At 39.0% G+C, this 23,648-nt stretch overlaps 1 protein-coding gene across 3 annotated transcripts in view; it reads left to right on the plus strand.

The window, feature by feature from the left end:
- The window catches only part of FMN1 (formin 1), a 433,901-nt gene that overhangs the window by 231,990 nt on the left and 178,263 nt on the right, over positions 1-23,648 (plus strand). For all 3 annotated transcript variants that reach the window (XM_062205569.1, XM_062205570.1, XM_062205572.1), the window contains one exon: positions 20,136-20,223. In XM_062205569.1, the coding sequence (XP_062061553.1) occupies positions 20,136-20,223 (88 nt within the window). The remainder of the gene's footprint in view (positions 1-20,135; positions 20,224-23,648) is intronic.

A 23,648-nucleotide genomic window follows, 5' to 3' on the forward strand; every position in this document is an offset into this window, starting at 1 on the left:
AAATCAGTGTCCCACAAAAATTTATCATCTTATGGTTCTGAAGTCCAGAACCCCAAAATCAAGCTTTTGGAGGCCCATGCTTTGGTCCTGTTTGCAGATGGGACAGTGAACGCACTGTCATCACTTGGTCACATCCTCTTGCACGATTCATGATCAATATGAAAAATGAATGTGGTTTTGTCCTGGGGTTTGTTTTCCACAAACTATAAAAACTCTAAAACCATGAGAAGTTTCTCCTGCCCGTATTCTTGTTCTTCCAACTTCTACTCACCTCCATGCTCAGCTACAGCCTTCACCTGCTGTGGCCTCCTCTGCATTTGCTTCCTGAATGGAATTCATCAGCCTGAAAACCAATAACAAGGTTTTTTCTGTCTCATCAGAATGGCATTGGATGCCAAATATGTTCTCAGACTCAGGACAGGATGACAATCTGCCTTTTCACATTTCTTGGTGGAGAGCCTAAATCCTTAAAATAAATTTCATCCAAGCAATTTTATGTGTCCCCAAAAATAAGGCCATGGAAGAAATTCAGACCTAACAGTCTGACAGAACAGTGAGGCCTAGTTTTTCTTGAAACATTTAATGGGAGAGATTATCAGGCTGCGTGTGGAAAGCTTATTTTAATGGCATTATCAGGCCCGTTGACAGAGGCCTCTACCCAAAAGTATACCAGGCCACGCTGGCTATCGAGAGTGAGGGCTTGTTTGCACCAAGTCAGATGACATTTCATAATGTGGCACCACAGAGACAGCCAACCAGCTCACCTGGGTGTGATGCCAAAGAGTGGCAGGGGGTGGAGTGGGGGAAAGCAGGAGAAGGAACCTGAGTCAGCATTTATTTTCCTGGACACCCACCAAGGAACAACTGCATGTATTCAAGAAGTGCTGATTCTCCCTAAGGAGAGAGAGCAAGATGCTGGCCAACTCTGGTCGTGCCTTTCCTCAGCTGGCACTCACTCCTGGTATTGGCTGGGGCGGGGTGGAGGGGTAGTTGCTTACCTGTCTCATCTCCAGTCACTGCTGTGCTAGAAAAGGCAGCAAGGGCACAAGAATACTCCCAGTTAGAAAATGGGCTTGTATCATTAGCTTCCTCCTCTGATTCTGTGTGTGTGTGTGTGTGTAAGCCTCATATCCATGGGCTACCATGCCTCATTGCCTTTCATCATCTGTGTCACTTCTTGGAATTTCCTTCCATTATAAAACTTTCACTATTTTTTAAATTAGTTTTCTATTACAGTCATCCCTCTATATCCAGGGTGACTGGTTCCAGAACGACTCATGGTTACTAAAATCCACAGCTCAAGTCTCTTATATAAAATGGCATATATTTGCATGTAACCAGTATGCATCCTTCCATGTACTTTTAAGTCATTTCTAGGCTACTTATGATGCCTAAGGCAGTGCTGTATTAACAGTTGTTATCCTGAACTTTTAAGGAATAACAACAACAAAAGCCTGTTCAGTACCTGCACATTTCCTTTGGTCTGTATTTTGAGTGAATTATTTCTTGAAAAGATTTAATTTGTTTATTTGAAAAGAAAAGTTACAGAGAAGGTTCTTCTATCTGCTGGTTCACAGCTCAAATAGCCACAATGGCTGGGGCTGGGACAAGCCAAAGCTCAGAGCTTGCAACTCCATCTGGGTCTCCCATGTGGGTGAAAGGGCCCTACATATTTGAGTCATCTGCTGCTGCTTTCCCAGGTGCATTAGCAGGGACCTGGATAGAAGTGGAGCAGCTGGGAGTCAGACCAGTCCTCATTTGGGATAGCAGCACAACTCTGGCCCCATGAATTACTGATTTTTAACTGAAACATAAAATCGTTTGTATTTATGAGGTGCTATATAATGTTTTTATACATGTATACATTGTATAATGTTAAAATCAGGGCAAATATATCTCCTCAAATATTTACCATTTCTTGATGGTGAAAACACTAAAAAATGTTCTATTTTTTCAGGAAAATATATAATACATTATTATCTATAGTCACACTACTGTGTAGAACACTAGAATTTCCTATTGCTGTTTAACTGTAACTCTTTAAATTACCCTTTCCCTCACCATCCTCCCTCACTACTCTCTATAAATTCTGGTAATCATCATTATACTTTCAGGTTCTGACAGTAAATCTACTACAGAGTGTCTATCTGTAGCACATGAAATCAGTATGTCAAAGGGACTTCTGCACTTCCCTGTTTATTTCAGCACTATTCACAATAGCAAAGAAATAGAAACAACCTAACTGTCTGTCATCTGATGAACTGATGAGAAAATGTTGTTGATACATATTTATACTATGGAAAAATATTCAACCATTAAAAAGGATGAAATCTTGTCACTTGCATAACTCATTATGTTAAATGAGAGAAGTCAAGTACAGAAAGACAAGTGCCACACGACCTCACTCACATGTAGTAAGATTCACTAAATAGTGAATCTCATACAATGTTTTTCTTTCAAATATTGTCAATCACGGTTGGTTACATCCCTGAATGTAAAACCTACAGATGTGGAGAACCAACTAACAAAAGAATTTTCAGTCTGGGGATATGTGAATGGATGACAGTTAAATGAGAATGAAAATTAAGGTTTCCCTAATATTCTACTTTTTATCCCCAAAGCTGTTGTTCTGTAATCCAGTTATTACTTATATTCTACACTAATTTGCATTTATGATTTACTCAGGAAGTATCCTGAGTAAAGTATCAGCTCCAGCATCAGAGCTTATAGCCCTATGGATAGGTACATCAATTTCCATATCTTCAACAGAGGATTCTACCTGCCTTTCAAGCCAGTCCTCAAGCATGTCTTAAAGATAAATGCAACAGTCATTATGCAAGTACCTTGATCAATTTGGAGGCCCACGACTTAGAAATGTCAATTATTACTGTTAATAAGATAAGCTGACTTGTCATCAGTAGTGCATATGCTTTACACCAGCCTCTTAATGCCCAAAATTTTACCAAGTAGTGGAATTCAGTGAGGGTTGATGTGAAGTATAGGCAAGATGTATTGTCAGTCTGAATGCACAAAAGTAGTAGTTATAGTTTTTGGAATCTGACTTTGGAGAATCATATTATCTGTTTTCTATGTATTCTCTCCCATGTTGTTCAGCCTTAGTGAGAGAAGCAAATATTGTACCTAGTTGTTCTATATAGCTGAAAGTGCATTGCATGTGTATATTGGGCATATGCCATTAGCTTGAAAATAAATACCTATGCATGTAGCTCCTTCATTTATTTGTTTGTGTTTGGTGAGGCCCGGGTAGTTGATTTGGAGTGGAAAGTTGACAACTTTCATATGCGTTTATTTGCCTGAAGTGACCAGAAGATGTAGAAGATATTTGTGGGTGGTAACACACATGGCTCTATTTAAACAGATGGGATGCCTATTCTTTAGGCTTTGTGACAAAACAGACTTTGCCAAAGATGGAAATTCTAGGACTGAAACTGAAAAAAAATTCAAATGTGAAAATGAAGCCAAAGAACAAAATATTCGCTTGATCTGGAATGGATGTGAATGCATTTAGTTTCCAACAAAGGTGTAGTTGTAGAAATTAATCAACCTCATTTCATACAGGGAAGGCTCCATGGAAGAAGAAGGCTTCTATGTTTCTCTTAATTTTGTTGCTGTGCCAAGCTCACTAGGCTGAGCATGCTTCCAGCATGCATGGCCTACTCAGAACCATTTATTTTTATTTGCCGTTTTGGTCCTGTCTGCCAAGCTTAGCCAGAAAGCTGAAGATATATATGGATTTTCTGTAGATGTGAAAGTCTCACTGGACCTGGCAAGAATTCTTTCTTAGTCTGTCTGGCAAAGCTTTTCTAGTCGACCGGTCAGGGTGTGGTTTTTCCAGTGGAGCAGATCTGTCTTCTCGTTTTTGTTTTAATTCTGATTTAAAGAGGCAGATTTAAAAAAAAAAATCCACATAAGTGAATAATAGTAATAATTTGTATATCCTGGCTCAAGGAACAGGTTTGGAGAGTGTGGGTTGTAGGCTTGCCTTTCCTTTCCTCTGGAAGGTATTGTGAGAGTTTCTTAGGCAAGGTAATGGTACGCATGTGTGATATGCTCTAATCCTGGCATGTGGCAGGGGTCTGGAAAGGCTTTGCCTCAAACTAGGCATGTCTAATAGGGCTTAACGCAACCTGTAAATTTGCCCCTGTGCAAGGTCAGCATGTAGGTCACTGGAATGCTGCACAGATTGCATTCTCTTCCAGACTGTAATTATACCTGGGAGAAGGCCATGCACTGCCAAGTTCAGCTGGTTCCAGATAGGACCAAGATAAACTGAGGGCCAGCTAACATTCCTCAAAACTGATTTTTAAGGGTTTGGTGTAAAGCATCTCTTGTTAAAAATGGATGGTCTTGAGGTTTATGAAGGAGCCTAGTGTAGAGGATGGTGACCAGCTGTTGTCTTCCTTCCCTGAGAGCACAAAAAGATTGTTCAAAATGGGAGAATGAGGAATTTGGGTCAGACATAAACTAAAACATTTCAGTGCCAAAATTGCTTAATACTAGAAAATGACCTTGAGGATGATTACAAATCAAGTAATATGCACATGTGAGGAAAAAGAATGAAAAGTGGATGTGACGAGGGTCATAGCATGAGAAATGTGCTTAGTTTGTGTTTACAATTAACTAAAGTAGGGCTATATTTGGCTTGTTTGATAAAAATGTCCATAAATGTGTGGGCATTGTGTGAATGTAACCTTAGTAATCTCTTGAAGTGTGAACATTCTTCTAAAAGTAAGGTTCATACTTAAATACGTAGGCTTTTGGCCAACTCAAAGGCAAAGGGATAAATTGGGCAATTTTTTGAAGTTTTTCTAGTGTCAAGGGTTAAATGATTTCAAAATTCAGTTTGACCAGTGTATGTGAAATTTTACAAATATTCTTACTCTCCAGTAAATGCTTTCTGAAATATCTTCCCTGAATAGACCAAAATAGGCAAGTTTTTCCAAGAACTTACATGGAATGAAGTCATGTTGAGAGCCTAAGACATAAATTCTGCCTGTTGGCTCCATATAAACATGGAAAATCATTAATTTGACATTCATATGATGAAGCTGTAGACTAATAAAGTCAGGAATCCTACCGATGTCCAACAATTAAATGTGGTGGACTGAACTTAGTCTTCCACGGGAAAAGCCCCTGCTGCTGCTGCTGCTGCTGCTGCCCTGGAGGCACCTACCTCCCTGGCCACACAGAGTGAAGAGAGCGCCTTCTACAGGGACAACCAGAGACGGCTTACAGTGTCCTTGGGGTTCTGGGTTTGCAGAGCTCCTCATCTCCCAACTCTTTCAGGGAGAGTCTTTCTGAAGGTGAAGCCTAGGCTTTTGGAATATTTTTGTATTACCTGGAGAAGGATGGTCAGAAACAGCCACCTCACTGAAAAATCTCTATTTAAATAAGAGTTGGCATTTTCAGAGATTCGGGAAACTTTCTGATTCCTATAAATGGCTTCCTTGTGTTAGTTTTTTTAAATATATATTTATATATGTTTCTCTTGTAAACTAGTCTTTGAACTCCCATTGAACAGGAATGTGTGTGTGTGTGTGTGTATAATCTTCATGTCCTTTGCAATAGATGCAGGAGTTTGCATATTGTGAGGGCTGTTGCCTTTCAACACTGATGTTATGACGAGTAGAGACAGGCCTAGAAATCAAAGGCTGGTCTCCTGATTTTCTTTTAGCAAATAGACCAACGGCAAAGGAAGACCTTTCTCTCTGTCTCTCTCTCTCTCTCACTGTCCACTCTGCCTGTCAAAAAAAAAAAAAAAAAAAGTTCTCCAGATCATAAAGCCAATCGCATTCAATAACTGGCCAAGGGACCATGAAAACTCAGCCTGTGACAGTTGAAGGTTAGGTGGAAGGACTGTTGTGTTTATGGCTATAGTTGTGTGGGTTTTCTATGTCTACTTAGATGTTATGTCATTAGGAACCTTTGACTTAGACCAGACAACTTAAAAAAAAAAAAAAAACTGTTGGGATAGCATAGGTTAATAACAAACAGAATATTTAAACAAAGAGTTCATCTATGGATTTTAAAAAATATTAGTTACATTTCCTGCTATTAAAAGTCCGGAATAATAAGCAGCTAGCAAGCTTAGACAACTTAGGATTCTAAAAATTTTCCAGGTAATTATTGTAAGCACTAGTCCATAATGACCAGTAAATAAATATGCAAATATGGAAGATGTAATTGATTGAATTTGATTTCTTTCAAGTCCAGTATATGTTGGAGAAGCCAGTGTATTTGAGATAGTAAATATACAATGTTAGCTTATCTTTGTATTTTATGATATTTCTTTTCCAAGAGAAATTTTTGAAACCTACTTTACTTAGAAGTTAGCTTATTAACAGTGGTTACTGTTAGTGCAATAACAGTGGTTATTGTTTAGAGCAATAAAAGAACATGTCAGGAGAAATTTTGGTTAACAGAAGGCTTTCATAAATTTGGTTCTGAAACTTTATGATGATCTTAAACAGCTTTAAAAACAGCTTTAAAAACAAAGCAATGATAATTGTCGGTAGGTAACTAATCAAACACCTTTTAAAAAAATTCTTTTGCCATATTCCAAATCTTTTCTCACCATCTTTCTTTGCTTTTTTTTCTCAGTCTTTTTTCCTGCTTAAAATTTTCTACCTAGTTATCACCACTTTCAAGGTAAATTCCTCGGATAATGGCCAGGACAAGGAGGGGGTGATACTCCTTTGTGAAGACTGGGTTAGCAGAACACAATATTCTTCTAGTATCTGTGTCCCTCGATTCCATGCCCTAGCAGTGAGACAGCCACACTCAGTTTATAGGACTCTTGAGCATGAGGTGTCCTCATGCTCTGGCCATCCACAGGCTACTAAAGGAATAAAAGTTTACAATACTGTGGTGCCCACAGGCCCGGTTTACAACTCTCCATTTGGATTGGCTAATGTGGAGAGGAACACAATACTTGGAGCTTAGTAGGGGTGTGGTAAAAGGTAGTTCTCTTTCCTTTATTTTCCTTGGAAAATACCTTTGCTTCACAGAAATCTCTTTGTAAAGTTTTCTTTCTCTTTCCTATTCAGGTATGCTGTTATTTAAATTTCTTCACCATTGTACCAGCCTAATAGATCTAGTAATTGAGAAAAATGCAAAAAGGATGTAGACAATTCACGAGAAGGTGTAACCAATAAACCAAGTCTTTAATCTTACTATTAGATCATTAAAAATGCAAACTAAGATAGTGAAAAAATTTATCTATTTTTTCCTCCAACATTTTAAAAATTGGTAATACCTGTAGTGGGTGTGGAAACAGGAAAACAGTTAGTTGCAAATACATGGCAGGGACGTAAATTGAAACTATTTATTAGAAATAATTTGATAGTAATTTTAAAATGGACATCCTATGTTAATGAATTCTATAAATGTATCCTATGGAAATACAAAGTCATGTGACTAAGGATATGTCTGCATGGTTGTTCATTGCTTTGTAATTTAAAATAACAAATTCACATAGAGAAAAGAAAAACAATAACAGGTCAACTATTTCTTTGAACTTTACAACTCTCCAGAGGCACAAATTCATTCATCTTTAATCCCTATCTCAATATTTGTCATTCGATAAAAGTGTGTTCAATGAACAGAACTTTGCTTATTCTGGCCTGTGCTCCCTTGACCAGGTTGGCTAAGACTTGGGTAGAAGTTCAAAATATACAGCCAGAGAGCCCACAGAACATTTCTCTCTTTTTTAATCTTTCAGTCCTCAAGTTTCCTTTTCTCTCTTTCTCCCTACCCTCAACATTTTCTCCTCATACTCTTTCTAGCCCAATTGTCTGTCCAGATTCACAAAGTTCTTTTTTTTTTATTTTATTATTTATTTTTTGACAGGCAGAGTGGACAGTGAGAGAGAGAGAGACAGAGAGAAAGGTCTTCCTTTTGCCATTGGTTCACCCCCCAATGGCCGCTGCGGCCAGCGCACTGCGCTGATCCGAAGGCAGGAGCCAGGTGCTTCTCCTGGTCTCCCATGTGGGTATAGGGCCCAAGCACTTGGACCATCCTCCACTGCACTCCCAGGCCATAGCAGAGAGCTGGAATGGAAGAGGAGCAACTAGGACAGAATCCGGTGCCCCGACTGGGACTAGAACCTGGGCTGCCGGCGCTGCAGGTGGAGGACTAGCCTATTGAGCCATGGCGCCAGCCCTGATTCACAAAGTTCTTAATATATACACCAAAATCTTGCATCAGATGTTTCAGCTGGGTGAACCCTTACTTGGTCTTTTTATAAGTCCAATGTGGTGATTTCTTCTGTTAGTTTAATTTTGCATATCTGGATTTAAAAAAATGTTTTAAAATCCATACTTCTTCTACTCTTTTTTTATACTTCCTCACCATTCCTTGCTCTTTGACTTGTAATTTATGTGACAATGTCTGCATTTATGAAGGAGTAGCCAATCTGAAGTCGGTTGTTACTCTCTTTGCCGCCTGGGCCAAGTAAACCACCTGCTAAATGGGAACATGTTTTGGTGGAACCCAGCCACCTTTGACTCTTATCTCCAGACATGAGATAGCATTTGCCTTTCAGGAACTGAAGGGAGGTAAGGTCATCAAAATGGCAAAATAGGGAGTGCCAAACTACCCCATCAAGGTACCAATAGGACAATAACACAGAGATACCTAATCCCTTTATGAGATATCCAAAAACCAGTTCAGAGACTCCTAAACTCCAGGCAAGTGAGAAACCAATCATTCTGACACTAGTAGGAAAACACATGACATTCGTTCACTGCAAGATGGTGCAAGATGGTGCTTTAGCGAAAACTCCCAACTCCTGGCTTCTCCTAAGGTGGGAAAAGGAAGACTATAATCTGTGTCTAATGTTCAGACTCTTCAGGACATTTGTAAGGGACTGGTTTCTGTTGTGTCTAATCTCAGTTTGAATGGAAAGGATGCCAGGTTGGGGGCCACTAGAATAAAGCATATGATTTGAACTTGCTGTACCCATTCACCCCTGCCCCCCCCCCCAGCTCAGTACAGAGAGAGTGGGAGTAAATCCCCAGTTTCTGGATTTTCCCTGGGAAATGAAATAATTGGAGTGTATATCTGGCATTCTGGCTTTTTAGAGGACTACACAAGGGACTGTTTTCTGTCTTGCCTGACATGGAGTGCTGATGAGACCCAGAATATTCTAGATGCTTGGGGACTGCTGAGAACCAAAAATTGCTGGGCACCTTACTGCTGCTCCAGAAATTCTGAAGTTCAGCAGAGGTCATTTCAGTTCAGTGGCTTCTCCCTCAAGGATTGCAAGGAAGGGAATAGTGGAGTTAGTGTACAATATCACCAGCTTTTCATGGGAACGCCCAAGGGTTAATTTCTTTCTTATCCAATTCAGTGAATTCATGGGACCTGACGTACACTAGATGCTTGCAGGTTGATCAGAATACAAATGAGCTGGACAGTCTATATAACACCTCCAGAGAACCTGTAGTATCATAGACATCAGAGGGAGCAAGGAATTATGAGATCCTGAACAAAGAATTCAGCCACAAGTCTAGGAAATGCTCATCCACAGAAGAAGCTTGAGAAACCCCCAAAATCTATAGTGTGACTGATTGACAAAGATCTTTCTTATATCAAATCAGTTTGTAAAGATGGGGAAAGGTGGATGTTTTTTCAAATGTGCAGATGACAACACAAAGCAGCAAGGCACATAAAGAAACAGGTAAGCATGGACCAGCCAAAGGCAGAAAATAAACCTTAGAAGCTAACCCTGAGGAACCAGAGAGATTAGGAATCACTTGACAACTGAAATGTCATGAAGGTGATCATGGAGCTTAGGAAAATGATGCATGAACAAAATGAGACTATCAACAAAGAAATAGAAAAGAGCAAAATGAACCAAATGGAAATGTTAGAAGTAAGAATGCAAAGCTGAATTGAAAAATTTGGTAGAGGAGGTTCAACAACAGACTTGATCAAGCAAAGAAGGAATCAGAAAACTTGAAGACAGGTTATTTGAAATTGTCTACTCAGAGAAACAAAATGAAGAGAATGAGAAAGAGTGAAGAAAGCCTAAGGGACTGTGAGGACACCATGAAGCAGACAAATAAATACATATGGGAGTTAGATGGGAAGAATGTAGAAAGCAGCAGAAAGTGTATTTGAGAAAACAGTGCCCCAAGCTTCCCCAAATCTAGATAAGGAAGTAGACTTCCAGAGTCAAGAAACCAAATGGACCTCACCAGACTACATTACAGTCAAATTGTCAAAACTCATGAAAGCAGCAAGACAAAAGCAACTCATTACATACAAAGGTGCCCTCATAAGATTATCAGTAGATTTCTCAACAGGAACTTGCAGACATGAAGGGAATGGGATGATAGATCCAAAGTTATGAAAGAAAACTGCTACATAACAATACAACATCCATCAAAACTGCCCTTCAAGAATGAAAGGAAAGGGCTGCTCTGTGGTGTAGTGATTAAAACCACTGTCTGCAGTGCCAGCATCCCATATGGGTGCCAGTTCGAGTCATGGCAGCTCCACTTCTGATCCAGCTCTCTTCAATGGCCTGGGAAAGCAGTGGAAGATGGCTCAAGTGCTTGGGCCCTTGTACCCATGTGGGAGACCTGGAAGAGACTCCTGGCTCCTGGCTTTGGATTGGACCAGCTCTGGCTTTTGCAACCATCTGAGGATTGAACCAGTCCAGTAGATGGAAGACCTCTCTCTGCCTCTGCCTCTTTGTAACTCTGCCTTTCAAATAAATAAATAAAATACTTAAAAAATATAATGAAGGGGAAATAGTTTTTGTGATGAATGAAAGCTGATGAGTTCACTTCTGCTAGGCTTGCCTTACAAGAAAAGATAAAGGGAGCCCTTTAAGTTGAAACAGAATTATAACACAAGAGCATATGAAAGTATGAAGCTTGTCAGTAAAGATAAATGTATTGACAATTAAAGAACACTGTAATGGTGGTGGATAAACAGTTCAGGATATAATTTGAAATACAGATATAAAAAAGTTATAACTATAAAGGATGTTAACTTGTGACTTCAGTAACATAAAGTACAGGAGAATGAAGGAAAACAGAACTTTCAAATGCAATTGAAATTATCAACTTAAAGTAGGTTATAAATGTATGATGTTTGTGTAAGTCTCATGACACAAAGAAAATATCTAGAGAAGATACATAATAGAAAATGATAAAGGAATCAAAGCAGCTCACTACAGGAAATAACCAAAACATAATGGGGGACAGTGAGAAGGCAAAAGTGACAAAAATCTACAAAACAAGGCTGGCGCCGTGGCTCAATAGGCTAATACTCCACCTAGCGGCGCCGGCACACTGGGTTCTAGTCCTGGTTGGGGCGCCGGATTCTGTCCCGGTTGCCCCTCTTCCAGGCCAGCTCTGCTATGGCCCAGGAGTGCAGTGGAGGATGGCCCAAGTGCTTGGGCCCTGCACCCTATGGGAGACCAGGAGAAGCACCTGGCTCCTGCCTTCGGATCAGCGCGGTGCGCTGGCCGCAGCGGCCATTGGGGGGTGAACCAGTGGCAAAAGGAAGACCTTTCTCTCTGTCTCTCTCTCTCTCACTGTCCACTCTGCCTGTCAAAAAAAAAAAAAAAAAAATCTACAAAACAAATTAAAAATTAACTGGTAATAAGTACTTTCCTAGCAGTAATTACTTTAAATGTAAATGGGTAACACTCCCTTATAGGAAGACATAAAATGGCTAAATTAAAAAAAAAAACCATAACAAACAGTATGCTATATGCAAATGACTGATTTTACATTTTAGGACATACAAAGGAAAAAAGTAGAAAAGAATGAAAAAAAAATTGAAATTGATTTTTTGCAAAGATCAATAAAATGACAAATTTTATCTAGACTAAAAAAAGGCATAATTATATCAAAACAGACTAAAGTCAAAAACTATCTCAAAAGATGAAGAATGTCATATGATAAATAGTTAACTCACCAGGAAATTATAACATTTATAATATACATGAACCTAATAGCATAACTGCGGGAGAAACAGGCAGCAACACAATAATAGTAGGAGATTTCAATACCTCACTTTAAATAATAGAACAACAAGAGAGGATAATAAGGAAACAGAGGACTTGGATTAGACCAAATGCATGTTAAAGACTTGCAATTGGCCCACTGTACCCACAGATGCCATGTTTGAAGATTCAACCAGTCAAGAATCAAAAAATACTTGAAAAAGCCATTGGCATTTGGCCTAGCAGTTAAGATGCCTGCATTCCCATCAGCATGTCGGGGTTCAGTTCCTGGCTCCGGCCCCTGACTTCCTTTCAATATAGACCTTGGGAGAAAACAGCAATTACTTGAGTGATTTGATTTCTACCACCCACTTTGAAGGAGTCCTGGATTGTACGTTTGCTACCTATCCTGTCCCCATCCATTATGAGCATCTGGGAAGTGAACTTGCTGATAGGAGCTCTCTGTTTCTGTTTCTCTGCTTCTCAAAAAATTTTTTTTTGAATTCCAGAGAACTAAAACCTGAATTTGCTAAACACCAAGCACTATGCTGAATCCGCACTAGTGATCTAGTAGCCATACCCTGCTGTAGCCCCCTGCCACTTCACACGTCCTCAGTTTCTCTGCAGCACTCATTCTTTGAGCGTCCACAGAACATTTCACCCAACAAGAATAGAAATCGTATTCTTCTCAAGTGTACATGGAAGACTGTTCAGGTTGTTCCACATCTTAAGTCACAAAACAAGTTTTAACAAACTTAAGAAGTTTGAAATCATACCAACTATTGTTTCTGACCACAATGGAATGAAACCAACAACAACAGAAAAGAACTGGAAATTTCACAAATATGTGGAAATTAAACAGCACATCTCTGAACAATCAATGGGTCAGAGAAGAAATCAAATGGGAGAATAGCTTACTACAACAAAAACAGAAACACAACATACCAAAACTAAGAGGAAGTTTATAAGGGTGAATCCCTACATTTAAAAAGATCTCAACTCCACCTCAAGGAAGTGGAAGAAGATCAAACAAAACCCAAAGTTACTGGAAGAAATGAAATAAAGATTAGAGCATAAATAAAAAAAATAGAAAACAGAAAAAATCAGTATAATCAAGATTTATTTGCTGCAGGTTGGGATGCCCACATCCTGTATAAGAGAGCCTAGATTCAGATCCCACTTCCACTTCTGATCCAGCTTCCTGCTAAAGAACACCCTGGTGGGGTGGGGGAGGTGGGGACGCAGATGATGAGTTATTGCCACCCATGTGTGAGGCCTGAATGGAGTCCCTGGCTCCTGGTCTGGCAATGGCCTAGTCCCAGCTTCTGTGGGCATTTGGGGGAGTGAACCAGCAAATGGAAGATATCTCTCCCCCTCCCTCCCTGTCTTTCCCTCTGCCATTCAGATAAACATTTTAAAAATGCAAAATGGCATTAAAATACCAAAAATAAGAAACGAGTACACAGAAGTAAGTTTTATAAGAAACAAGTAATATGCCAGGAAATTAGGTGACCTAGGAGAAATGGATCACAATGCTTCTCAAATTCTTTCAAAAAAAAAAAAAAAGTTGAAGATAGAACATTTCCAGTTTTATCTTATATGGCAGCATTGCTCTTATACCAAATCTGAAGACATTATAAGAAAGTTACAGGCTATCTTCTCTTATGAAAATAGACAAAACAATTTTTTAAAGATTTATTTATTTGAAAGGCAGAGATACAGAGAGGCAGAGGCAGAGAGAGATCAATCTTCCATCTGCCGGTTCACTCCCCAAATGGGCTCAATGGCCAGAGCTGTGCCCATCTGAAGCCAAGAGCCAGGAGCTTTCTCTGGGTGCAGGTGCAGGACCCAAGGACCCAAGCCATCTTCCACTACTTTCTCAGGACATAGCAGAGAGCTGGATTGGAAGTGGGGCATCCAGGACTCAAACTGGTGCCGGCCCCCACATAAATTCTTTACAAAATAGTAGTAAACCCAATTTGATCATACATGATAACAAACTAGGTTTTATTCTCGAGATGCAGAGATGATTCAACTTATACAATGTGTTATATCACATTAACAGAACAAAGGGTACAGAAAAGAGAAAAGATACAGGGCACGTTTTCTTGATAAGAAGAAAAAACTCATCCAAGTAGGAATGGAAATAAATTACCTCAACATAACAAAATGATATAAAACAGCCAACACCTACATTGTCCTAGATGGTAAAAAAAAAAAAAAAAAAAAAAAAAAAATTTAAAGGTTTTCCTCTAAGATCAAGAATGAGACAAAGTTGCTCTCACCAGCTCTATTGAACACTGCCCTGAAAGGCATTAGGATTAGAAAAGAAATAAAATTCTCTGATTGCAAGATACTATGATCTTACATGTTTAAAACCCTAAGTATTCCATACACACACACCAAAAAATAAACAACTTTGGGAATTAATTTATTCAGCAAAGTTGCAAAATTCAAAATCAATGTAAAAAATGAGTAATCTTTTTATATATAAAAAATGAATAATCCAGAAAAAAAGCATTTCTATTTGAAATGTCAAAAAGAATAAAATATTTGGTAATTAATCAAGGAAGCGAATAGCTTGTACACTGAAAACTCTAAGATATTGTTCAAAAAATTAAGGAAGATACAAAAAAAGTGAAGACATCTCATGCATGTGGTTTGTTTGATTTCATGTCAGAATGTCTGTCTCAAAGCAATTAAATTCAATACAGTTTCTCTTAAAATTCTTAGAGCAGTTTTGCTGAAAAAGTAGCAGTAATCCTGAAACCCATATGGAACCCCAGAAGACCCTGAGTAGCTGAAACAACCTTGAAAAGGAAGAGCAAAGCTAGAGGTTTCACACTTCCTGACTTCAAGATGTACTATTTAGCTACAGTAATCAAAACAGTGTCATATTTGCATAAAGACACTATAGACCAATGGAACCGAATAGGGAGTCCAGAAGTTAACCTGGGAAAATATAGTCAAGTGATCTTTGACCAGGGTGCCAAGACTATACAATGGAGGAAAGCCAATCTCTTTCACAGATGGTGTTGGAAAAATTTGATACACACATATAGAAAAATAAAAAAGCAAAACTTCTTACACACGGAAGTCAATTCAAAATAATTAAAATTGTAAGCGTAAAAATTCCTAGGAGACTAAGAAGGAACGCCTCATGAAATTTACTTGGCAATTATTTTCTGGATATGACACCAACAGCACAAGGATCAAAAGCAAAAGTAGACAAGGGGACTGCATCAAATGAAAAAGCTGCTGTGCATAGGAAAGGATCAGTAAAATGAAAGCAACCTACAAATGTGAAAAAAAAATTGCAAACCATGTATATGATGAGGGGCTTTTACACAAAATATATAAGGAATTCTTACAATTCAACTTTTTTTAAAGTTAAAAGATGGACTAAAAACTTGAATAGATGTTTCCTCAAGAAGACACAACATGTTCAACATCTCCAATCATCAGCAAATGCAAAACCGAACTGCAATGAGATTTCATCTCACACCTGTTAGGACAGCCATTATTTAAAAACATTTAGAGCTTTGGTGAGGATATAGAGAAAGTGAGACTTTAGCAGTGTTGGTAGAAATGTCAAGTGAAAAGATGCCATGGAAATTAGTATTGAGATTCCTTAAAAAATTAAAAATAGAAATATCATTTGCAGGGCATTTATCCAAAAGAATTGAAATCAGTATTTTGAAGAGCTATTTGTACCTCCTTGTTCTTTATAGCATTGTTCACAGTAGTCAAGATTTGGAAACAACCTAAATGTCCATCAGTGGATGATTGGCTAAAGAAAAGATAACATATGTTCAGTGAAATATTATTAAACCATAAAAGGAAATGTTATCACTTGCTCACCATGGATCAACTTTACTTTGTAAAAATAATTCAGCCTCAGAGAGATGAGTACTTTATGATTCCATTTATGTAAAGTAGCTGTAGTACTTGACTTCACAGGGAGAGAAACTAGAATGGTGGTTGCCAGGGGGAAGGGGAATTAGGAAGTTGCTTTTCAGTGGATATGTTTCAGTTATAGAAGGTGAAAAAGTTTGAGATCTGCTTTACAACATTGTGATTACAGTTAACAATAATATAGTGTACACTTAACATTTGTTAATATGATGTCGATTTTGTGGATTTTTTTTAAATTTTTAAAATTTTTTTGACAGGCAGAGTGGACAGTGAGAGAGAGAGACAGAGAGAAAGGTCTTCCTTTGCCACTGGTTCACCCTCCAATGGCCGCCATGGCCGGTGCACCGCGCTGATCCGATGGCAGGAGCCAGGTGCTTCTCCTGGTCTCCCATGGGGTGCAGGGCCCAAGCACTTGGGCCATCCTCCACTGTACTCCTGGGCCATAGTAGAGAGCTGGCCTGGAAGAGGGGCAACCGGGACAGAATCCGGTGCCCCAACCGGGACTAGACCCCAGTGTGCCGGTGCCCCAAGGCGGAGGATTAGCCTATTGAGCCACGGCGCCGGCTGATTTTGTGGATGTTTTACAATAATTTTTAAAAACATTTTTAAGCCTTCAAATCCATGAGAGGAGAAAAAACTAAGAAGGTTTAAGACATATAATTCTGTGTCCACTGTGCTCCTACTGGTTTTGGAAAACTTGGTATCCTCAATGAGAGACCATATGGAACTTAGAAGGATATTTGTAGGGATCTAGTCAGAAGTAGAAAAGAATTCAGTACATATAAGGGAGAAAATATATGTGTTTAGGAGGCAGCATCACATTTAGAAAAAAAGCTATGTAGACATCAGACCAGCTAAAGGTAACGCTGCAGACACCTGCCACACCAAGTCACTAGATAACATTCAAAGGGCAGCTTTCTGTAGTCACATCCTGTCTGTGATTCAGCCTGGCTGAATAATCAAGTGGGGAAGAATTTGTGTGGTTGTCTGCAGTGACACACACAATCCATCTTTCTTTCTCAGCTCCATCGTGGTCCAGCTCTTGTTTTCTTTTAATCACCAAATAGAAAACCTTGCATTTGAACATTGTCATTCTTGTCAGCAGTATGTGTTGCTGGTGGGTTTCAGAGTCAGCTTGGTGCACGTTCATTTGGAGAAACTTTTGTGACCCCACTGTGATGTCATCATAAATTTGATTCCTTTGCCTCTTTCCTGGGTGTTGATAAGCATGCCATGGCTGTGTTTGTAACAGTCACTATTGTGGACACTTAAGAATAAATTGAGTCAGTTTCCAAAGCCTTTCCTCAGTTGAAGGTGATGATTTTATCTGCCTTTTATAATGTATGGAACCATTTTATCACAATGATTTTTTTTAAAAAGATTTATTTATGAGGCCGGCACTATGGCACAGTAGGTTAACGCCCTGGCCTGAAGCACCGGCATCCCATATGGGCGCCAGTTCGAGACCTGGCTGCTCCACTTCCTATCCAGCTCTCTGCTATGGCCTGGGAAGGCAGTAGAAGATGGCCCAAGTCCTTGGGTCCCTGCACCCACGTGGGAACCCGGAAGAAGCTCCTGGCTCCTGGCTTTGGATCGGCACAGCTCCAGCTGTTGCGGCCAATTAGGGAGTGAACCATCTGATGGAAGACCTTTCTCTCTCTCTCTCTCTCTCTCTCTCTCTCTGTGTGTGTGTGTGTAACTCTGACTTTCAAATAAAATGAATAAATTAAAAAAAAAAAGCTCCTGAAATTCTATATTCTCCAAGAATCTTTCTGTAAGGCTAATGTTAAAATGATTAAACAGATTATACTAAAAAAAAATTAAATTTTCCTTACATCTTGATTAAAGCTTAATATTGGCCGGCGCCGTGGCTCAATAGGCTAATCCTCCGCCTGCGGTGCTGGCATACCGGCTTCGAGTCCTAGTCGGGGTGCCAGATTCTGTCCCGGTTGCCCCTCTTCCTGTCCAGCTCTCTGCTGTGGCCCAGGAGTGCAGTGGAGAATGGCCCAAGTTCTTGGGCCCTGCACCCACGTGGGAAACCAGGAGAAGGACCTGGCTCCTGGCTTCGGATCAGCACGGTGCGCTGGCTACAGCGGCCATTGTGGGGTGAACCAACGGCAAAAAGGAAGACCTTTCTCTCTGTCTCTCTCTCTCACTGTCCACTCTGCCTGTCAAAAAAAAAAAAAAAAAAAGAAAAAGCTGAATATCTATTTTATACCTATAGTTATATTAAAGTACCCATTCTGAAATAGGAAAGGATTAGTTAATGTGCTGGCAATAATTAATTCAGGAACAATCAATAGATGAGTAGGTACGCAATTAAACTCTTAAGTAGTCTTGATTGCAACAAACTCTTGTTATCCCTGTTATCCAACCAAAAAGCAACTCAGCTAGCTTAGCAATAATACAAATGTTTAGTGATCTTCACTGTATTTTGAGGAATCTATAGGTACCTAGGTGGGAAAGAAAGTATAGCTATCTAGTTTGTATTTTACCCATCAAAGCACATTTAGACATTTGTAAGATTTGATGATGTTTTGTGTATACTTCCTACTGGTTTTTATAGTCCTGCCATGTGAGAGAAAAGACAACTTTTGTCCCTCAGTGGCCATTGTGTGATATGTCTTTAGGACCTGATTTTGTTTACTAGGTTTTGAGAAATACAAAATTTTGTAGACCTTTCCATGGAATATTCACAAAGGTTGAATAATTGGCAATGAGGTATTTGAAGTTTCTAAAAAGATTGTAAAAATTTTGTTATATTACAAAAAATGTTTTAAGCATTTAAATTAAACACTTGTGGGGCTGGCATTATGGCATAGGTAGCAAGCAAAGCCACTACCTGTTAGGCTAGCATCCCATTTGGGTGCCAGTTCATGTCCCAGCTGCTCCACTTCTGATGTAGCTTCCTGCTGATGGCCTAGGAAAAGCAGCAGAGGATGGTCCAAGTGTTTGGGCCCTTGTTACCCACATGGGAGCCCTGGATGAAGCTCCTGGCTTCGGCTTGGCCCAGTCCTGGCTGTTGTGGCCTTTTGGGGAGTGAACCAGTAGATGGAACATCTCTCTTTGTCTCTCCCTCTCTCTATATAACTGTTCTAAATAAGTAAATAAATGTTTTTTAAAAATTAAAGAGTTGTGGCCGGCGCCGCGGCTCACTAGGCTAATCCTCCGCCTTGCGGCGCCGGCACACCGGGTTCTAGTCCCGGTCGGGGCACCGATTCTGTCCCGGTTGCCCCTCTTCCAGGCCAGCTCTCTGCTGTGGCCAGGGAGTGCAGTGGAGGATGGCCTAAGTGCTTGGGCCCTGCACCCCATGGGAGACCAGGAGAAGCACCTGGCTCCTGCCATCGGAACAGCGCGGTGCGCCGGCCGCAGTGCGCCAGCCGCGGCGGCCATTGGAGGGTGAACCAATGGCAAAGGAAGACCTTTCTCTCTGTCTCTCTCTCTCACTGTCCACTCTGCCTGTCAAAAAAAAAAAAAAAAATTAAAGAGTTGTGTATAAAGTATTGTTTGCTATCCTACTTGTGGTAGTATTAATGTAATCTAATTTTCTGAAATTGAGTTTGATTTAAATAAGAAGATAATGAAGAGGCTTCAAAAACATTCAGGAAAATGGAGAGAAGACATGATGCAAGCTCTCCGTGGACTTTTTGTACCTCCATCATATGCCAAAAACTATTTTAGGTGCTTTGAATATATTAGCATATTTAATTTCTAAGATAAATGTATAAACTAAATATACTCAATTCTATTTCAGGATGAAGTCAAATTCCTAAAGGTTGTCAGTTTACCAAGAGCATACTTGCTGATAAATGGTGATCTCAGAAAGAGGATGTTCTTTCTCTTAAACCATTCTAGAGACGAGATCACAAAAAAGGCTGGGGACTATGAAGTGACTTAAGAAGTGACAATTTTAAGATAATACAATGATAAATGGAAAACTGCGTTTAACAATGCCCGTAGTATTGCCACAACATCTTAGGATATATTTGACCAGAGTGAAGTGTTATGGTTTATCATGTTTGGATTGGATTGCTGGAATTTTGTGTTGTGATTATCCTTTCTTTTAAAAAGTTTCTGGAATTATTGATAAGTTATTTTCCAGATAAGTATAATTTAAAATAGAGTGCTTGTAGCATTGGTTTATTTCATTGATCAGTATAAAATTTCTAATATTTTTGGTCTGTGTTCTAAAAGATTGTGTGGTCTTTTGAGCTTGTATTTTTGTTTTTAATGCTAGATTATCAAGTTATTGGATGGCAAGCGATCTCAAACTGTGGGAATCTTGATATCCAGTTTGCACTTAGAAATGAAGGATATCCAGCACGGTAAGTTTTTTCCATCACTGTTTTGTCTAACTTAAAAAAAAAAAGTAGATATTTTATCGTGAAAAGTTTCTAACACATACAATATCAGAATGCCAAAATGATCCCATGTACGCAATGTCTGGCAACAGAAGTGTCTTGCTTCATCCAAAGCACCCCTGTCACCAGCTAGATTATTGCAAAGCAAATCTCAGACATTTTGAACTAATCTGTTAAATATATTAATACTACTGCTGAAATAATTTTTCAAACATAACTCCAGTGCCATCATCATGCCATTAGAAGCATTAGAAGCATTAACAGTCATTTTTCCATGTTATCACATAAGTAGTTCTGATTTCCCATACGCTAGCTAATTCAATCGTTCATTCAGAGTTTGAATACAGTCACAGTTTATGCATTGCCTTTGATGTGTCTCTCGAGTTTATTTTATTCTAAAGATTTCTACGCTGCATCTTTCTTTTACTTTGTAATTTGGTTGCTGAAGGAAACCAAGTCACTTAGCCTATAGAGTTTCCCACATTGTAGATTTTGCTGATTGCATTGCCATATTTTTTATTTATCATATTCCTCTGTCTCTTGTTTCCTGTAAACTGCTAGTTTGATCTACAGACTTAATCTGATTAAGGGAAAGAAACTTTTTAGATGCTATGTGTATTCTATCAACAAATACTTATGTGTATTCTATCAATAAATACTGATGTTCTTAGATTCACTATTTCATTAAAAGTTTGCAAAATAATGATATACTGATTCCATCATTTTGTTTTCATTAGCTGGAATGTTTCATATAGAAACTCTTTCCTTCATCAGCTATTTGATTATGCCATATGGTGTCTCAATCCCTTCCTTTTTGTCTTTTAAGTGACTTCATATCTACTTTGTTATCTCTGGCTCAATTATAAATAGAAGGCATTTAAAGTGAAGAAACTTTTATGTATTTTTCTTAGTTTCCAAAGAAGTGGACAAAAGCCGTCATCCCCTTTTGAAATCTGTGTCTTGCATGAGAACAATACTCGCCTTTCTCAGTAATCAATTAAATGTAAATCTTTATTTTCACATGTCACTTAGAATATTTTCTGGGTGGTAATACAATCTCTTAGATGGTTTCAGTAGAATTCAGCGTGGGTCTGACAGTGGGAACACTCCGAAACCACACTGCCCTTTAGGTTGCAATGCTTGTTGCTCAAAGTTATTTTCCTCTGTTGCTTAGAGGACTCCCATAGGTCCTATACTAAAAGACACTTAAGATCCTTTCACACGCTAGTTTTCCTTTCAAAGGAGCCTTTGTTAGGGTCTTAAACTTCTGTTCAATTGCAAAAAATTTAAATCCCATACAAAAACTAAAAATATTCTAAATTAGTTGATAGTCACAAAGTATTTAAATAGGTTATTCTTTTTTTTAATATTGAAACTCAGTAGTGGAACTGGGTGCATATGTAGGAATATTAAACCTCAGAAAATGTTACAGTGGTTGATTTGAGTTTGGGGCAGAGGTTAGTTAAAAACTCCTACCACTGAAGTTAGAATGGGATTCTTCAGTGTTTCAAAAAGGATCTCAAGTTAGACCTTCTAGAATAGCTGAGTTTCTGGTATATTCAAACAAGAGATGTGATGCTAGCACAAAGGGAAAAAAATGGAAAAAAAAAATCTCTGCAGAGAAAGTTATAGCCTTTTGGTAAGGAACTTCTGGGGGACAGTCATAGAAATTAGAAAGGGGCTCTTTGAGTATAGTATGAGTGAGTTATGTCCTAAGCAATGCTCTTCAGGAGCCTGGTGAAACTCATATGTGCCTGGTTTCATCACCATGGTGTATCACAATGTGGACATGGGTTTTCACAGCCTCAACATCACTTTAGACTCCATTCAGTTTGGTTTAGGTATAACCTGCTGCAGGATGTCTGATTGCCACATTGGATGAGAGCCATGGCAACCATGTGAAATTTCAGCTACTAACCGAGGGCCATAAACCTCTTCCCATAGCATTCTTTCCTTATTGGATTGTTTATGGTGAGTTGAGTAAATATTGATTTATCCAAGCCTTTCTAATATTCTTCTGTGGACAAAAACATGATTATAGGGAGAAGAAGTGAAATTTCATGTCCACATCAGAAGTCCTGATCACAAAGTTCCAGGCCTTGTGGATAACATTTTAGTTCTTTCTCCTGCCTCACATACCTTGGTTATCCACAAGAGAGTTGGCTCCTAAAGTCTGAAAATTCATTCCCTTTCCATTTCTTCATTTAGTAATATATTCCAGTTGAATATGGCAATATGACTGGAGGTTAATTTTCCTTTAGAATCATTGACTGGCACTGGTATCTGAAGGTCATTAGGAGCCCAGACTCCATCAGTTATATTTCCCTCTGAATCCATGTCTGGGCATGAATGGAACGCACTTGGCCTTGTGTTGTCATCCTGTTGAAAGGGCCCCTATGATCATGTTACCTAAAATGTCTATGTTAATGTGAGGGGGCTGCAGAGAGATCTGAGTGGGACAACCAACTGACAGCCACGGCAGATCTCCTAGCTATCAGCCCTGGAGAAATGACCACAGTTCAGAGGCTGTTCTTCAGTTGTCTGTTCATACACCGATCTTTGTCGGCAGACAAAACCAGAGGCATCAACTCGCACTTTCTAAACTCACAAGAAGCTAACGTATTAAACCAGAGAGGAGAATATTTCTTTCTTTTGACTAAAATATTTATCATATCTGTTCATTGCTTTCTCTGGATCATCCATCTCTAGTTTATGTTGTGGATATCTTTATGCCATTTTCTTCCTTAAAATGTCATTTCCATTACTGTATTACAGCACATGTATAGGAAGCACCAGTATTTTTTGAATCAAGGAACAAAGAGTAGGGTGAGAAGGGGTTGATGAAGGCATGAATACAAGCACAGTAGTTTACAAACATGTAAACAACACACTTAATTCCTGAAAATGTGCTATTCAGATGGTAGGAACATAAGTATCTACAGGGGCTCCTGGAGAGCTTCTGTCCTTTCACTTTCTAAATAACAACGACTTTTCAGTCTTGTCTTGCTGAGATTACAGTTTGTCATCTTGCTAACAGTTTTGGGTATTTCAGTACACAATTACCTCCTATAGATAGATAACCTGTCTAGATAACCTGTCTTCTACTGACTTGACTCTTAAAAAGCAAGCTTATTTTCTTGGTTTGTAAGATGAGCACTTTTCTTTGGTCCACTAGGCACTGTCTATGAGGTACATTTAGCTGGTGGAATGTGGGCCTTGTATGTGTCAAAGTCTTACAGATAGCAGAGCCACTGTTCATACCTCTGCATTGTATAGCCTTGCTTTGCTAGGAGTTTCTCTGATAAGTAAGCAGTTTTTACAACTAGTTGGGCTAATATGTCACATGTTAAAGTCGTGTATTCAAATGTTTGTTGAATTTAATTTTTAAA

Source organism: Lepus europaeus, chromosome 11, assembly GCF_033115175.1.
Source record: "Lepus europaeus isolate LE1 chromosome 11, mLepTim1.pri, whole genome shotgun sequence".
NCBI classification, from domain to species: Eukaryota; Metazoa; Chordata; class Mammalia; order Lagomorpha; family Leporidae; genus Lepus; species Lepus europaeus.